The sequence below is a fragment of the Ostrea edulis genome, chromosome 2 (assembly GCF_947568905.1).
Source record: "Ostrea edulis chromosome 2, xbOstEdul1.1, whole genome shotgun sequence".
In the NCBI taxonomy this organism is placed as follows: Eukaryota; Metazoa; Mollusca; class Bivalvia; order Ostreida; family Ostreidae; genus Ostrea; species Ostrea edulis.
This window is the reverse complement of record NC_079165.1, coordinates 42,193,226-42,210,245: the sequence shown is the minus strand read 5'-3', so window position 1 is coordinate 42,210,245 and position 17,020 is coordinate 42,193,226. Positions and strand designations below refer to the sequence as shown.

General features: G+C 34.7%; 1 protein-coding gene across 8 annotated transcripts in view; it reads left to right on the top strand.

Moving 5' to 3' along the window:
- Nucleotides 1–17,020, top strand: part of LOC125681125 (pericentriolar material 1 protein-like) — a 50,963-nt gene that overhangs the window by 23,836 nt on the left and 10,107 nt on the right. For 4 of the 8 annotated variants that reach the window (XM_056154049.1, XM_048921060.2, XM_056154054.1 and 1 more), the window contains 15 exons: nucleotides 1,349–1,470; nucleotides 1,664–1,837; nucleotides 1,937–1,980; nucleotides 3,072–3,249; nucleotides 3,868–4,501; nucleotides 4,614–4,678; nucleotides 4,803–4,998; nucleotides 5,085–5,325; nucleotides 5,485–5,586; nucleotides 9,693–9,737; nucleotides 11,022–11,219; nucleotides 11,422–11,589; nucleotides 12,413–12,648; nucleotides 15,986–16,124; nucleotides 16,293–16,442. In XM_056154049.1, the coding sequence (XP_056010024.1) occupies nucleotides 1,349–1,470; nucleotides 1,664–1,837; nucleotides 1,937–1,980; nucleotides 3,072–3,249; nucleotides 3,868–4,501; nucleotides 4,614–4,678; nucleotides 4,803–4,998; nucleotides 5,085–5,325; nucleotides 5,485–5,586; nucleotides 9,693–9,737; nucleotides 11,022–11,219; nucleotides 11,422–11,589; nucleotides 12,413–12,648; nucleotides 15,986–16,124; nucleotides 16,293–16,442 (2,692 nt within the window). The remainder of the gene's footprint in view (nucleotides 1–1,348; nucleotides 1,471–1,663; nucleotides 1,838–1,936; nucleotides 1,981–3,071; nucleotides 3,250–3,867; nucleotides 4,502–4,613; nucleotides 4,679–4,802; nucleotides 4,999–5,084; nucleotides 5,326–5,484; nucleotides 5,587–9,692; nucleotides 9,738–11,021; nucleotides 11,220–11,421; nucleotides 11,590–12,412; nucleotides 12,649–15,985; nucleotides 16,125–16,292; nucleotides 16,443–17,020) is intronic. The other 4 variants (XM_056154055.1, XM_056154051.1, XM_056154050.1 and 1 more) reach the window with 2 other exon arrangements.

Genomic DNA, 17,020 nt, shown 5'->3' with positions numbered 1-17,020 from the left:
CAATTGCCTGCTGGATTGATCAATAGACTTTACAATTTGGTCAGCAAAGTATCACATTTGGTCAGAATTTAGGTCACAAAGTTACTGAAGCATAGATTGTTATTACAGGTAAATCTGAGTTGATTTCAGTGTCTTTTACAGCTGATTCCCTAATTTGTTTTTAAAGTGAACATCAATAAAATCAAATTTGATTATATTTCTCTCTCAAAGATACTTTTGATTGCTTTAACATATTTAAGTAAAGAAAAAGATGCATTCTCTCTTGATCTTTCAATCTCTCTCACTAAAGTTTGAAACTTTCTAAATCCATAAATTTTTGATAAAATCAAATTTGATTATATTTCTCTTTCAAAGATAGGTTTGATTACTTTAAGTACAGAAAAAGCTGCATTCTCTCTCTCTCTCTCTCTCTCTCTCTCTCTCTCTCTCTCTCTCTCTCATACATTTTCTTTGATTCTTGATTAAATTGAACTTTATTAAACTCTCATCAATTTCTTTTAAGAAATTTTCAGTAAACATCTTACAAATTGTCCACATGTACCATTCATTTGTCAATCTATATTTGAGGTCAGTCAATTGATATCACACAAAGAAAACTTTCAGAATACTCTTCTATTGTTACTGTTTCTGACCAATAGAATTCTTGTTATTCTAGCTAAACCATTCAGGTTCAGTCTTCTATTGTTAAGTTATTCTATTTATAGTTTTAATTGTTGGTTAGTGCACATCTACCTTGCAGTGTATTTCTTTGGGAATTGTACAACACCTATTCTGCTTATAACCATGAAAAAAATAATATGGGAGATATTTTAGTAATGGAAAAGATATTTCTGAAGAAACAAAAAAAAAATATATTGACCTATTCTGAAATAATCAGTAAAACTGGAGTGTATTTGTCACTCACACTGAGAAAAAAGTTGTCAATTCATTGTCACACCTGAGTAACTTTGTGACCTAAATTCAGACTAAATGTGATACTTTGCTGACCAAATTGTAAAGTATATTGATCAATTCAGCAGGCAATAGAGAACTCTACCAGTCTTTTGTAATACTTGTTGATTTTAGTTTATTTGTCTCTCAGCAGGCATAATGTACATGCATGTGGTTTGTTTCTTTCTATCTGTACACAACTTTACCTTTCATCAACCCTAATAGTTATGTGACTGCTTTAGGTCATTTATGAAGGTCAGATTTAATATGGCCAAGCTTAAACAGGGGATGGGGGTCATAATCTTGAATTGCTTTTATTAGGTGCCCAATATATGTATATACAGTATATAAATATATAACTGAAGCAACTTGAAGCAAAATATACTGTTATTGACTTTGATATAAATATTATTTTCAGAGTGAGTGCCAGTGCTGATGCCACAATGGCTACTTGGGGAGGTTCCACCGTAGACAATCTTGAGAGTATTACAGAGGACGATGACAGACAACAGGGACCCAACATGGAGGATGAGGATGATGGTACGTTGCTTCAAAGAAAATAGTATTGTAACTGTGATGTAGAGTTTGAAAATGTACAGTAAATAACTGAGGTGTTTGAAAATGTACAGTAAATAGCAGAGGAATTTGAAAATGAACCGCAAATAGCAGAGAAGTTTGAAAATGTTCTGTAAATAGTAGTGGAGTTTAATGTGGATATTGGGGTATTTAACAGGTTTCCCAAGTGATGGTATTGTGCAAGTGGAAGAAGAAGAGGAAGAGAATGATTCCGACAACAACACATACACTATAGAGAATGATGTCAGACAGAGAAGACAGGCTAGGGAGCAGCAGAGAAAGAAAATCAAATCGAAACAACAGACCTTCCCCAGGTCCAAGGAAGCAAAAGGTGGAGATTGATATTATACTTAAAAAGGCTATGTTGCAACTGTTTTCAGCTCGGAACACTTGTTTCAAATTAAACTACATTATCATTGTTTATACATAGGTGCAAGACCAAAGTCGTATCGTGGGAGCAGAATCAAGCAGGAGGTACTTTATACTTTAGCTTTGAATTTTTTTTTCAAAAACAGTAACATTGATGTATTATTTAAATGACAAAATACTGTCTTTGATTGGTTAAACAGAAATAATTCCAATGTTATTTATTACAGTTGTTTTGATTGGACAAAAATATAGCTGAATGAGAGTTTACACATCAATAAATCCGAAAACGCGATGTATTCATACGTGCCTGAAAACAAATAAAGTGCGGGGAAACTATTAAAAATTTTGAAATTATTAATAAAGGAAATGAATTGGAATTGAAAGTATCAAACATTCTTTTTTAAGAATTTATCGATGTGTAAACTCAGGACATTTTACTCACAAACTTAACATAAAAGTGCTTCACACTTTTATTCAGTTTGTGAATAAAATGTCCGGAGTTTACACTTCGATAAATTCTTCAAAAAGAATGTTTAATCCTATAAACAATACAACAAAAATGCATATAAACTACATTAGTGGGTTATGCAAACTTTCTCTGCAATGCTTATGATCTTCATATCCTGTCTAACAAACAAAAGGACATTTTATGTTTTCTGTAATTTTTAAAAAAAAGTTTTTGTAATAATTATATAGATATTTTCAAATACATAAAATAAAGATATTATTGACCTGTAAGTTATTTAAATGTAACGGCTGAAAATTACCTGACCTTGACTTGTCTCCATATTTGGTAATGATTTCATCTTTGAACAATGGTAAAGGGAAATAGTCCAAGAAGGACAAACTCTAAACACATAAAATAAACCATCATATTTAGGTAAGCATTACTTGTTATCCTAAATTCAAATAGGAGGTAAGAAATTAAATCAGAAAACATTTTTTCCAACAAAATGGGTTGCGGAGTTCGCAATTTGTATATATTCACACACATACAGCACTTAAAAAACCATCCAACTAGATTGAAACAAAATGTGTCTTCATAGTTGCAATTGACAAGCAATAGATTTCAATAGGAATGAAGCAGAATACACAGTGAATTTGATACATGCATAAAAGTGTAAAAGTTCAGTGTATGTGTGATGTGTATCAACAGTAGTGACTGCAAAGAAGTGAAGTTTTTATTGTTATTACAGAATTACACTGCTCCTGAGGACATCATACAGGATGATGAAGACAATGCCCCATCCATGTCCTCTCCAGGGGGAGGGTACGAAAATCTTCAGCAGCAGCTGGAGAGAACTGCAAATCTCTGTCAGAATCTGCTGACCAATCAAAGCACCAGTATGATGCAGCCCAACCTTACTACAGCAGGTAAAGAAAGAGAGAATAGGCTGAGGTGGAAGTTAACTCAAGAAAATTTTGTAAGAGAAAAAAAATATTACTTTTTAAGCCTTCATCAGCTGAAAAAAATCTTCCAACTTTATCAGAGTGGCATAAATAAAAGTTTGATACGTGTATGTGTATATAACAGACCATCCCTTTCGCATACAACCACTGCTGATCATGGGGATCGAACTCGGGTCACAGCTGTGAGAAGCGAGATGTATAATGATTCATTTCAATAATTATGTGTAGTTTCCTGCTTCTTTGATATATGATATAAAGTACTTTTCTGCATATTAGCTTCCATGTTTTTCCATTCTCTTAAGTTTTTTGAAAAATAGGGCAAAGTAGAACTTAAAAGTACTTTTTTCCACAGACAGATTCTGTAGTAAACTTTTTTACTTATGAGAACATTTTCTACTTCTCTTTAAAACTAAACAGTCAATTCTCAGTATGAATTTTGTTGTTGCATACATAATCCCATAGTATATGATTGTATTGAAAAAGTTTAATACATGTGAATGACTTCCATTTTGAGAAAAGGAAGAGTGGACCGAAACCACTCCCTGCATCATCAGGTGTTGATTGACTTTATTTGTTTTTCAGGCCTTGGACCACGATACCCTGATCCCAATGCCTTACAACAACAGTTACAACAGCAGCAGTTGATGCTAACTCTGAACCAGTGTCTACAGCAGATTACCATGCAGCAGTTGGAAATGCAGAACATGCAGCGACAGATGCAGAGTCTGTCTCTTCTGTTTGAGCCCCCGGAACTAGACCCCCGATTACCTGCACTACAGGCACCATTAGAGGAACTGTCTAGATCCAGATCTCAGACATCGCTACCATCTGGACTAGACTCTAGGGGTCTAACTCCAAATGCTTCAGGAGGATTTCATTTTCAGCCTAGGTTGTCAGCAAGATCATTTCGGAACAGGAGTAATGAGAATTTATTGTTGAATGAGGCAGCTGGAGGAGAGGATCTGACGGAGGTGTTTGCATCAGAAAGACCAGACGCTGTCGAGCAGAACAATGTGGAACAGCACAGGAGAGGCATACGCAGCAAAAGCAGTTCTGTAGGACAGTACAGTGCAGAGAGAAGCTTGAAGCGTAAAACCTCCAGCATGTCTGATCGCAACAGAAGACAGACTTCCCAGGCACAACAAACCAGTATTTCTGAAAATCCAGATGTAGAACCACCCCTCAACTTACAAGAAATACTCAGGAGAAAGAAAACGTATTGCTTTTCTTTTGGATCTTTCATAATGACATTATGATTTCAACTTAAATGATATGTAACTTTGTCTACCTGAATTTTTGTTAACAAGATGCAATTTATTTATTTGCAGTCAGGGCCAGAAAACCCAAAGTGAATGGTCTACAATGTCGCTTGCTTCAAGTAAACATGAATCTGGTAAGTTACTGAAGGCCATTCCATTCAAATTCTGATTCTTACATACACTGTACATATACATTGATGTGTAGACTCTATAGTTTGAATTCACATTAATTTTGATAAATAACATGTACATTTGTAGGTATGGATGGAAATCCAGATCTGAGAACCAGGGGCCAGAGGAGTTATGGTGCCATCGATAGGGAATATCGCCCAGGTCTGAGTGCGGGAATTAGTGGGGCAGGATTCCAGTTGGAGAACAGCAGTATTGCCAGCACTGTATCAAATAGATTTCAGGCCGAAGCAAGAGCATTAGAAAGTCAGGGTCTAGATAGCAGGTATTGAAGGATGGAGTTTGAACAAATGGTAAATTTCACAGTGTGCTGTTTTATTTTTTTTAAATCTAATTCTATTTTTTGAACAGATTTTCTACAGAGCAGACTGACTTTTCTTTGTTTGAGACACTGAGGGAATCGATCTACTCGGAGGTAGCTACCTTGATTTCTCAGAATGAGAACAGACCCCACTTCCTGATAGAGCTGTTTAGGGAACTCCAGGTTTTAACTACAGACTACCTACGTCAGCGAGTTCTCTATAGCATCAGAGATATTGTATCCAAACACCTGACGGAGCAAGCCAGTGCAAATAATTCTGTTCTGGAAGCAGTAAGTATTTTAATAAATGCAACTGACACATAGCTGAACACCAAAATATTACCACTTGCATCAAATCGATATTAATGAAAGGGGAATATAAAGAATGTAGATAGGTTGTTCGGTTTTTTTAAACAAAAGCATTTCTTGAAGTTTTAACATGCATTACAGCCACCCCCTGCTTGGATGAATGCCACCTCTTTGTACAATTACACTGCCTCTGAACTCACTCCCAGTGAGAGCTTGATGACTGATGAAGATGAGGATATTGAGGTCAGTATCTGTTGTGTTTGACACATGAGTGATTGTATGAACTCTTTTAGAATTTCCAAACTGTGATGTTCATACAAGGGCAGGGTAATACACAATTTCCGAATTGCCCAATAGTTCTTTCCATTTGTGGAACTCTTACGCACAGTTAGATGCAAAACTTACTTTCGTTCACACGTGGTGGGTACAAATGCTAATTGCTGCCTTCATATTTTGCCTAAAGCATGATTATCAGACATCATGCAACCACCCAAACTGCTGGGACACACAATTTTAGTAAGTTTATGAGTAATTGATAATAAAATAGCTCAAACAAAAATCGATAATCACCATCTTTCTTTGATTAAAGTATCACTCTTGCAGAAGAGGAAATAAAAAAAAGATTTAATGACCTAATTCAAACAAATATTCTTCATTTGGTCAGTTTAATGTATACCAACGGCTGATATAAACAAAGTTTACGCTTTCATAACTTTATCCTTATTTACATTGCTCTAGTCTATGATATATGAATAGTGCATGTAGTTGAGGGTAACATTGAAAATTTTCACCTCAAGAAAACGAGGCGTAGCCGAGGTTGACAATGGTTTCTCGAGGGGTGAAAATTTTCAATGTTACCCTCAACTATATTTGTTTTATTATACTAAATGTTATATAAACAACAAAGCAGAAGGATCATAAAGTCTGTTTACATTTGATCAATCACTGTCGTGCGATATTTCGTATATTGATGCGGGTATTCGTGTTTATTACAAACGCTCTAACGACGTCGTCTAACAATCTACGGCGAATCGTACGCGCATAAATTTGACGCATGTGAAATTTATTATAATATCACCCGTTGTCAAGTAATGTTACCTGTTGCTAGATACTATCACCCTGGAGTGCGTGCTTTCTGTTCTCAGAGGGTAACAATATGTTTTTTCAAATGCTTCTTGACCAATCAGATTCGAGTATTTTACATGAAAGTATGATAAATTTATATACATCTTGTACCCACCCAAGCGTTCAACAGAATACCGAATGTACCTCCATCACAGAAGAGCTGATATCTTGGAAGTTGCGTATTCATGTAATATAGATATTCTGGTGTATTACAATATATTTACATTGTCAACTGTTATCTCTGTGATAACCCTTTGAAGTTCAAATGTGTTAATTTTCCTACAACTTACACCTGAATGTTAATTTCTCAGTTCAGGTCAATGGGCAGGGATAATGGCAGTTTACATGGAATGTCATGTGTATTTCAATTTCTTTTAGTCAGTATTTTATATTTTCATATTCATTTCAAATATATATATACATATATATATATATATATATATATATATATATATATATATATATAAAGGAATCTTTGTTTAGTTTGTTGGGTATGTGAGAATAACAATGGAAAATGTAATAATTTATGCATAACAGTATCACTGTTATGCAAATTATCAAGTTTTCCATTGTAGTTACCCAACAAACTTCCGTAGAATGTGATTCCTTATATAGTCTAAACATATTATTCAGAATTTATGCCCCCGTAATTGGAGTTTTGGGGGCATATACTTTGTCAGTTTGTCCGCAAAATCTATAACCCTGGCCATAACTTTTGAAATGATAGTGATAGGGTTTTCATATTTCATGTGTGTATTCCTTATATAGTGATTCCCACAGCAGCTTCAAAAGGGCAGGGAAAATTAGTACCTCAGACAGGGGCAGAAGGGAACCCTCGCTTTGTTCGGGGCATTAAACATCACATCCTCACAAGTCAAGGTTTTCATGAAAATGCTCAATGCACTCTTCAAAAAATTGTACAATTATAAAACAAAGTAACAATGAATCAAATAATTCTTTTTAATCTGTTACCAGGGAAACAAAGCCCGGTGGGTAGTAATTTTATATGGTCTCTTAAATGTTTATGGTCCAAATATTATGTTTAAAGTGAAATTTTTCTGACGTAGACCTTATAAAGCTGCTCAATATGCATTTTTTGTTGCCATGGCAACCAATTAAATTTTATTAAAGATATAAAAAGTGCTATGTTTTGTATTTTAAAATAAAAACTTTCTACCAACTAGTATAATCTTATAGATAATACTCTTATTAAGAATTCTACCAGCTTTTTACCCCATAAGTTTGCCTCGATTAGTTTTTATAACACTAATATTCCCGTTTGTACAAAGATCACGTAAATGTAAAACATCACAAAATTAAGCCCATCTGGTCAAAAAAAACAACACGGGCTATTTTTTAAAGAAGTCAATTTTCAAAAGATAAATTCCTACTGAACATACTGATATGCAACATGACTTTGTTCGCTACATGTCAAAATGTCGCAAACCTTACCTTAAGTTATTTTTTACTCATAAATGAAAACATTTTAACTCCTGTTTTCGTTAGCTGTTGATCGAATACATGCAATTCCCCATCACTTAAAATTTTCGTACGGAAGATCAACACTGAAAAACGTCATTTGAAAGTTTAATTGAAGCTGCTCGATGTTTCAGGAATTTCTGTGCCTTGTTTTGAAATATTGCACAGAGTCAATTGACAGCGGAATCATGGTTAATTGATATGTATTAATTTATATTCTACCCGTAATATCTAAATTTTATTTTGATACGGTAAAATAGTCTCATCACACGATCTCTGCGAAATTGAGTTGTCTCTCTTGTTTATCTGATTTACATATCGCTAATTATAGATATTATACCTAACAACTTTTGACGTATCAGAAATTTTTAACAATCTTCTAGATATTATTAAGAATGTTATTTCCATAGATGAATACTTCATGTTCGTGTTTTAAAAATGAATTTCCAAGTATTTTTGTGTGCAAAATGGCCGGGGAATTACTACTCAAATTGATAATAAAACTGACATCTCTCTTAATTGTGATAAATGCAGTGAAAGAATGGTGTGCCACGAAATGACATGGGTTTCAAAATGACTTTTCTCAAACTGCTCATAATATCTCCTTCATACTTCTTGTGGTACACAAGAGCGCGTGCCAATCCGCGCATCTAGCTAGCTAGGTTCACTTAACAGTCGTGTACCGATTCAAAGCGGTTCACCGTAAAAGCAAAATGGTAAATGCATATATATATAGTGATGAAAAGAAAACGGTCACCATTTTTTTTCAAATTAAAAAACTTGTCACAATATCATACCGAACAAATTTCGCAAGATTAAAGTAGTATAAACTTTTTTTTGAAAATGATACCATACTTAGACAGATGTTTACCGTTATCACGTGCTTCCAATTATCGGATTAGACACAAGTGATCAATTACGATCTGTTCAATTTACCTGGTCAAATACTGCATGATTATGATCTAAAACGAACTTCACAAAAGAAACAGACGTTTGTAATTGGGGTACAAAAAGGGGAATTTTTGTGTTGTCTTCAATGGAAAAAGGGCGGCGATTTTTTTGTTTTAGATTTGGGAAAGGGCAGAGGGGCGCCAGCAAAAGGCGGCAGGGCGGGGCGCCCCTCTGAAACTGTTTAAGGGAATCCCTATTATAACAAGACCATTCTTTTGGTACCAAATTTATTTTTACCTTTACCTTGGGGTTTGACTTTCTTTTGATAAACTTTAACAATAACCATAAATTCTAACCTGTTAGTCCTAGGGCTTTGTATTCCTTGTGACAAGATCTTTCAGTTTTGTATTCCTTGTGACAAGACCTTTCTTTGGGTACCAAAGTTTTTGATCTCTTGACCTTGGGTTTAAACCTACTTTTGAAAAACTTTAACTTTGGCCATTAGCAACATACATGTACATGTAGCTGCCATACAGTGGCATCAGTGTTTTACAGACACATATTGTCATACACTGTGTATTGTTTTTCAAACATTTTCAGACAAATAAACTCTTTAAAGGTTAAATCATCAGATACCTGTAGTACATATTGTGTTCTGTTACCTGACTAATGGGTTTCAATTTTTACTAGTTAAAATTGAAATTTTATCTTTGTTCTATATAGTTTTTTTCTTTGAATTGAAAATGAAAAGTTAAATGTTTGGAAATAGGCAGACTCTCATATCTTTTATTTCGTCATTGTAAATCTTGCAATACTGTGATGCATTTCTGTGTAAAATATAAAATACAATACAGGTGATTGAGAGGGGCCCTTTTTTGCATGATGGCCATTGTTATCAAGTAAGAAAACACAGCTTTGTGACTTCATAACTTCGCCAAATGGCTTGTTCAATGATCTGCTACAATTATCAATTAACCTTTAATATCTAAAGTTTTAAAAGTGAATGATGGTTTTTAGATGCAACACTATTTTTTTATGCCCCAGAGATTGAAGATCGAGGGGCATATTGTTTTTGTCCTGTCTGTCATTCTGTAATACTGTAAGGCCAAGTAAAATTAATTAGTAGATTATCATTCCCGCCCGCCCCTCGAAAATCGCCCCGCCCCGATTTTTTTTATTTTTCAAAATTACGATTTCCGGATATTTTTATGTCCGGTCCGGTATCGTAAAGGTACTTTGTTTCACTTTGCCTTTTAGAAACCCAAATACACATGTAATTATGATTTATAAAGCCTTTTCTCAATGAGAGAAGGCATTTTTGAGGTCAAGAATACCATGGCGAAAAATAAAAAATAAAATCCTCCCACCCGCCCCATTTTTTTGTTAAGTTTGAATGATAATCTACTAATTAATTTTACTTGGCCTAATCATGAAACTTTAACCTTGCTAATAACTTTTGAACAGTAAGTGATAGGGCTTTGATATTTCACATGAGTATTCCTTGTGACAAGACCTTTCCGTGGGTACCAACATTTTTGATCCTGTGACCTTGACCTTGGAGTTTGACCTACTTTTTGAAATTTTAACCTTGCTTATAACTTTTGAACAGTAAGTGATAGAGCTTTGATATTTCACATGAGTATTCCTTGTGACAAGACCTTTCCGTTGGTACTAAACCTTTTGACCTTGACATTTGACCTACTTTTAATTTTTTTTTTACATTGGTCATAACTTCTAAATGGTAAATATTAGAGCTTTCATATTGTACATGAGCATTTCTTGTGACAAGATCTTTCTACTGGTACCAAGATATTTGTCCTTGTGACCTTGGCCATCTTCGGAATTGGCCATTATTGGGGGCATTTGTGTTTCACAAACACATCTTGTTTTTTATTAGATTGATATATTACTGGGAAAATAGAATTATAAATTTTACCATCATCACACATCAGTATCTGGTGTAGTATAGACGTTAAAATCAGCCAAAGTAAAGGGTGATTTCTGGACAACTGAAAACTCCATCTAAGTTTTATTGTGGTCCTATGGCCTTAAAGGTCTGGGGAGTTGCTTGTATATTGCTATACAATAATTGGTGGCAATACCCAGTCCTACACTACACATAAAATAAAGTTTTGTAATGAGAACTTACAAAGTTTAAACATTTTCCATATTCCGAATTTTAGCAGGTGAGGGCAAGAAATGTTCCAACCTTCAGAACTGGTCAGTCTGCTTTAGCTAGGGGACAATCCATTCAGAACAATCCATTTGATTATGAGGAGAATGCAGACAATGACAGTTCTCTGTCCACCCCCTCGAACAGTTACTGGGATAGTCCATTTGCCCAGGATTCCCTTGGGGACACTGTCATACACTTAGACAAGGTATAAAGTCTCCCTGTTTTACAAATTTATGAGGTCAGGATTGATATTTGTTTCTGATGGAAATTATATTTTCACATTAAGCAGCTGCATACAACTCAAACTGTTAGATTTACTTGTCATTTTATTTCTTAAATTGAAAGATGGAAAAATATATTTCAGCAAAATGTGAATGTACAAAATGTTTGTTATTCTATTTTGCCAGGCACTGAAGAGAATGAAGGAATATGACAAGAAAATTGCTGAAGGTGAGGCCAAGGCTCGAGCCCTGACCCAGCAGCGTGAACTTCGGGAGCAGGCCTTTGGGGGAGAAGAACCCACCAGTAGTTCAGCTGTGGACCAGGGCAGTGAAAGCTCATTCTCCTCCATGTCTGTAAGTAGAGGAGAGGGAATTCATAACTGTAAGGACAAGACTTAAAAAATAAGACACATCATGTATCCAATGAAGTTTACAGCCATTCAGTTCAGTACAGGTTTAGAAACATGTCTTTACAGCCATTCAGTTCAGTACAGGTTCAGAAACATGTCTTTACAGCCATTCAGTTCAGTACAGGTTCAGAAACATGTCTTTACAGCCATTCAGTTCAGTACAGGTTCAGAAACATGTCTTTACAGCCATTCAGTTCAGTACAGGTTCAGAAACATGTCTTTAGTACAAGAAATTCTTGTACTGCAGAACTGAGACAGTATGAAAAAGTGTACACCACACACACACACATGCACACACACACACACGCACACACACACAAGCATGCATATATATATATATATATATATATATATATATATATATATATATATATATTGGGGGGGGGGGGTATTATTATTATTTAAAGCACCACAATTATACATGTAGCTACTGTTGTGATGTATATGTATCAGCATTGAAATTGACCCCATAGTACAGTGAAGGTTTCAGTGCAAAAATAGTGGCAAAAAAACACTGATTGTTTTGGTAGATTCATGAATTTAGTTCTTTTCCCCTCACAACAAATTGCAGGGGCTATAGTAAGTTGCCTGTCGAGAAATACATTTGTATGTACAAGCATTGTGCATACATGAACTTGTGCATTCAAAACACTGTTTGGCTCATTGGAAAAGAACGATATCAGTAGATTTTAGGGGTATAGTGTTACAGTCAATGATATACTTAGCGTGAGGATAACCCTTGTGTAAGTTCAAATATTTATTTTCAGTATCCAAAGATTGACACACAGCAATTAGACCAACAGATCAAAGGTATCATGAAGGAGGTGATTCCCGTCATTAAGGAGAACATGGATAGTGTGTGTTCCACCCAGCTTCTGGCCTACATCAAACGACTGGTTCTGTCCCTTGCCAGGCAAGGGGAGGCCACTCAGTACTCCAGATTCTTCAGCAGTCAGATGTCCTCAACCCTTCAAGATACCTTGGCCAAATATGAGGGCAGGAAGTATGTAGCCATGTTTCTTCTTTCTTTTTATTTAGTTGACTGCAATTTTATGTTTGAATGTTGTTTTATGTTCCATTCAAGAATTTTTTCATGTAGAGACACCTCCAACTTTGGAGAAATGCCACAAATTTTGACCTGTACAAGGTGCTTCCATTCATGATAGTGAGGGTTCTTTATTGTGCAATGCTAACTGTGACATTGGACCACCATTTTAAGGTCATATCCAAAAGACTGATGACTTTCTTTTTCGATGCCAGGCACTTAGCAAAATAAAAGACAACCTATTATGTTATGGTTTGGTATGGCGCCAGGATCTAGAATTTAACAGCGACTTCCTAGTTGGGAAGCAAGTGTCCAAACCACTAAGCCACTGCTATTATTTGTAAAATGTGCGTAAAAGCTTTTTCATGATATTGATAATACAGATTTAAGATGAAAGTGTAAATCAAAGATGTTCAGAGCCCCACTTCTAATATTTTGGAGTCCTATCTGCCCATGTTTAGATTACCAATGTATTCTTCTTAAGTCAAGATCAAACTATTTCTTGTATATCCAGTAATGTATTTTTCTGGAATCGTGAAAAAAAAATTGTAGAAATGTCACAACCAATGAAGGTGATAATTAATTTTGACTTGATGATATTATATGATATAACTTCATGTAAGCTGTATCATGAGGGTCAATGGAGAAATATGATAACCACCTTAAACTTGCCACATAGTATGGCTTGGTGAAGGTTATTGTAACAACTTGGCCATATCAGTATGCAGTTTAAACTTGAATGTATTCCATAGTCATCTATTGGGGCTACTTAAGTTTCTGTTGTGATGTAAACACAAACGTATCTTCTGTATGTAATAGGATTTCACACAAAAAGAATTTAGAGAACATTGCAGTATTTTTTATAAGTAAAAAAACCCAGATTTACTATTAAACCAGTTTGAGCTATCTTGGCCCAATCTGTAGTCTGTAAGTATCCATGATCTTGCCTTGTCAATTCCCACACTCTGTCTATCATTGATTTATTTCATTATAAATTTTTCTGCCTTCACCATTCACATAGCAGGCATTTAAACTGTATGATGTAAGGTTAGGATGCCCCACCTCTCCTTTTTAATTGGAATATCCATGGCCATACTTGAAATATTGCACTTTCCCCATAACCAGTAGGGAAAACATATAAAATTAAAGCCAGAAAACAGGGTTAGTCAGGTTTAGAGGTGCAGTAGTTTGATGTTTCTTCTGGCTCACTCAATGCGCTTGTTGAAATGTCATTTCAAGTTTCCTCTGATTTACTTATGAAATTTCCGTATTTCAAAGTGAAGGTTTTCAATATTGAAACTGAAATATATTCATCTATACACTATATATTTGAAGAAAATGAGCTTTTCATTTCATACTTATCTACATCCTAAGATAGCAAAGTCATTATGCAGATTTTTCTCACCTCACTTTGCATTTGTACTCCTGCAAGGAAAGCTTAACAATTGATGTGACTCCATGTATATCGCTGCACTTAGGGGCTTCTGAGTCTATTTTTGATTTGTTTTTGAAAATGGAGATTGTGTTTTAATTGATGTAAAGAGTCATGTCCCTCTCTAAAAGGAAATAATTGGGTGTTTGAAATATCTATTCAAGAAATAGATGTCTGACCAAAAAGCTGAAATGTGCATGTAAGCTTTCTTATATACTGAAGAGTCACATTTGTACAAATTATGACACCTGGGATTAGGACGGACCATAGTGGGCATATTGGGAATGGGTATTACCAAAAGTTTCTTGCCATGGTATTTCCCCGAAGTATTACAATATTTTTATTAGCCGAGTTGCAACAAAGTTGAACTCGGTTATTGGTTTGGTTATGCGGTCAACAATTGGTTTCCGGATGATAACTTAAAAAGTTTACAATCTAATCAAATGAAACTTTTATATATTGTTGGGTACCAGGTAAGGAAGACCCCTATTAATTTTGGAGAAAAACGGTCAAAGGTCAAGGTCACAGTGACCGAAAATAAATTCAAAATTTCAGAAAAATTTGGTTTCCGGATGATAACTCAGAAAGTTTACATCCGAATCACATGATACTTAAAGTTATTGTTATGTACCAGGTAAGGAAGACCCCTATTAATTTTGGAGAAAATAGGTCAAAGGTCAAGGTCACAGTGACCGAAAATAGATTTAAAATACAAAAAAAATTTGGTTTCAGGAGGATAACTCGAAAAAATTTAATTTGAATCAGATGAAACTTGGATATATTGTTGGATACCAGCAAAGCCCCTAGTGATTTTGGAGAAAAGGGGTCAAATTTCAAGGTCACAGTGACCGAAAATAGATTGAAAACTTCAGACAAATATGGTTTCTGGAAAGTAACTCGAAAAGTTTAAAACTGAAATTAGTTCTTCACAATTATAAATATACCACATCATTCCTGATTTTACAATGTATCCCATGCAACTCGGCACATGCACCCCTGGGAGCACATATTGATTTTATTTTATTTCTATCGTAATTTACTCATATCTCCTTGTTTTACAATTAAGGTAATTCCACCCTTCTAGAATATAGGTTCAATCTTATATTTGATTGTTGATTCTTCATATAATACATCTTAGTAACAAATAAAATTTATAGAGTAGCATGTTGCGATATTAATAAATTTTTTATCAATTAGCACACATGTAACTGTTATCAACGCCAGAAAATTGCAATTTTCCTTAAGCAACATTATCAAAATTTCACAAAAACTGGTTAAAACAATATAATACTAGTATTCATAATAATTTCATGAAACTGTTTCTTTAAAAAATATATACAAAATGTTTGTGAAAAGTAAAGGAAATCTATCGCATTATGGACTTGATAAAGGATTCTATAAAAACAGAGTTATTGTCCTTGGATTCAATGCTTTGAAACATATAATTGATTATTCATATACAACTTAGACTTTTGAAATATTTTATGGTTAACAAGATTTTTTACAATAACTATTGAAAAAGACTCCAACAAAATTTATGTTCCTGTCATGCAAAAATCTTAATAAATCATTGACTTTGTGAAATTTTTTGACATCACAGGAGGGTGGAACTACATTAAATTGCCATGAAAACATAACATTACTTTTTTTGTTCATTTGTGTAGTTATCTTGATATAATTGCAAAGAATTGACCAGCAAATTTTATGAAATATTTAAATACTTATAGCCTCTTGTTTGTTTTCCTGACACCCCCACCCCCCACCCCCACCCCCCTTTTGAGGTGCTCTATGTGTACTTTCCTTGGTAATATTGTATTATATATTGTTAGAAGTACATGTATGCATTAGCTCTGTTTTTGACAGGATGAGGCAATGTGGAGAGGACCTGTTAGTGGACATGTCAGAAGCTCTATTTAATGAGCTGGCTTTCTTTAAACTGATGGAGGGACTGGGAGAACCTGCTTCTTTTTCTGCTGATGAATACTGCTCTACGGCTACACAGGTCAGTCAAAATATTGAGATTTTTTTGTGATGATGTAATTAAAAATCATGTAGAAGATAAGAAGTTTGATAATGGAACTACATGTTATTTTGATAACGAAACCTTGTGCAGTTCTATTGTATTCTTTGACTGACAAGAATTTGTAAATATGTTATCAAATATTAATAGACTCCTGGGTTTCATGATGAAACGGAGATGAACCACTTGATGAAGACAGATGAATCAGACACCACAGAGACAGTAACAGATGAAGATGAGGAAACCCTCAACTCCTCTGTCCGGGTCAATGATAAAGAGGAGGAGGAGGACCTCGGAAAGGTACCTAGTGAAAACTTCACAGATAATGCTGTCTTATGTTAAATTCTTGCAGCATGGGGATCTTTGGATAAAAGAATTATTTCTGTTCAAATCTGGACAGTATTGTGACTTTTAATTTGAAAAAAAGAAGAGGGCATATAGTGTTGCATCTGTATGCCATTCATTCGGTGAATATTATGTTGTTTGAACAATCACTTAGAGAACCATATGTTCAAAGCCCATCAAATTTGATAGGCAGGTTGGTCATGACTAGTAGACAACTCTTACTGATTTTTGGGTCAAAGGTAACAGGGTTTTATAGCATGCAAATAGCAGTCATTGTCAGAATTGTACCTAGTGAACCCTTTGTCCAATGGTTTTCAAAATGGGCAAGTTGTTTATGACTAGTAGATGACCCCAATTGATTTTCAGGTGCTAAGGTCACATTTGTGCGATTGGGGTGATGTCCAAAAGATAACTTAAAAGCCGCTTATTCCGATAATAGTAATCAAACTTCATTAGTAAGTTGGTTATGATCATGAGATGACCCTTATTCATTTTCAGGTCACAGGGCATTTTTTGCATTCACATAGCAACTT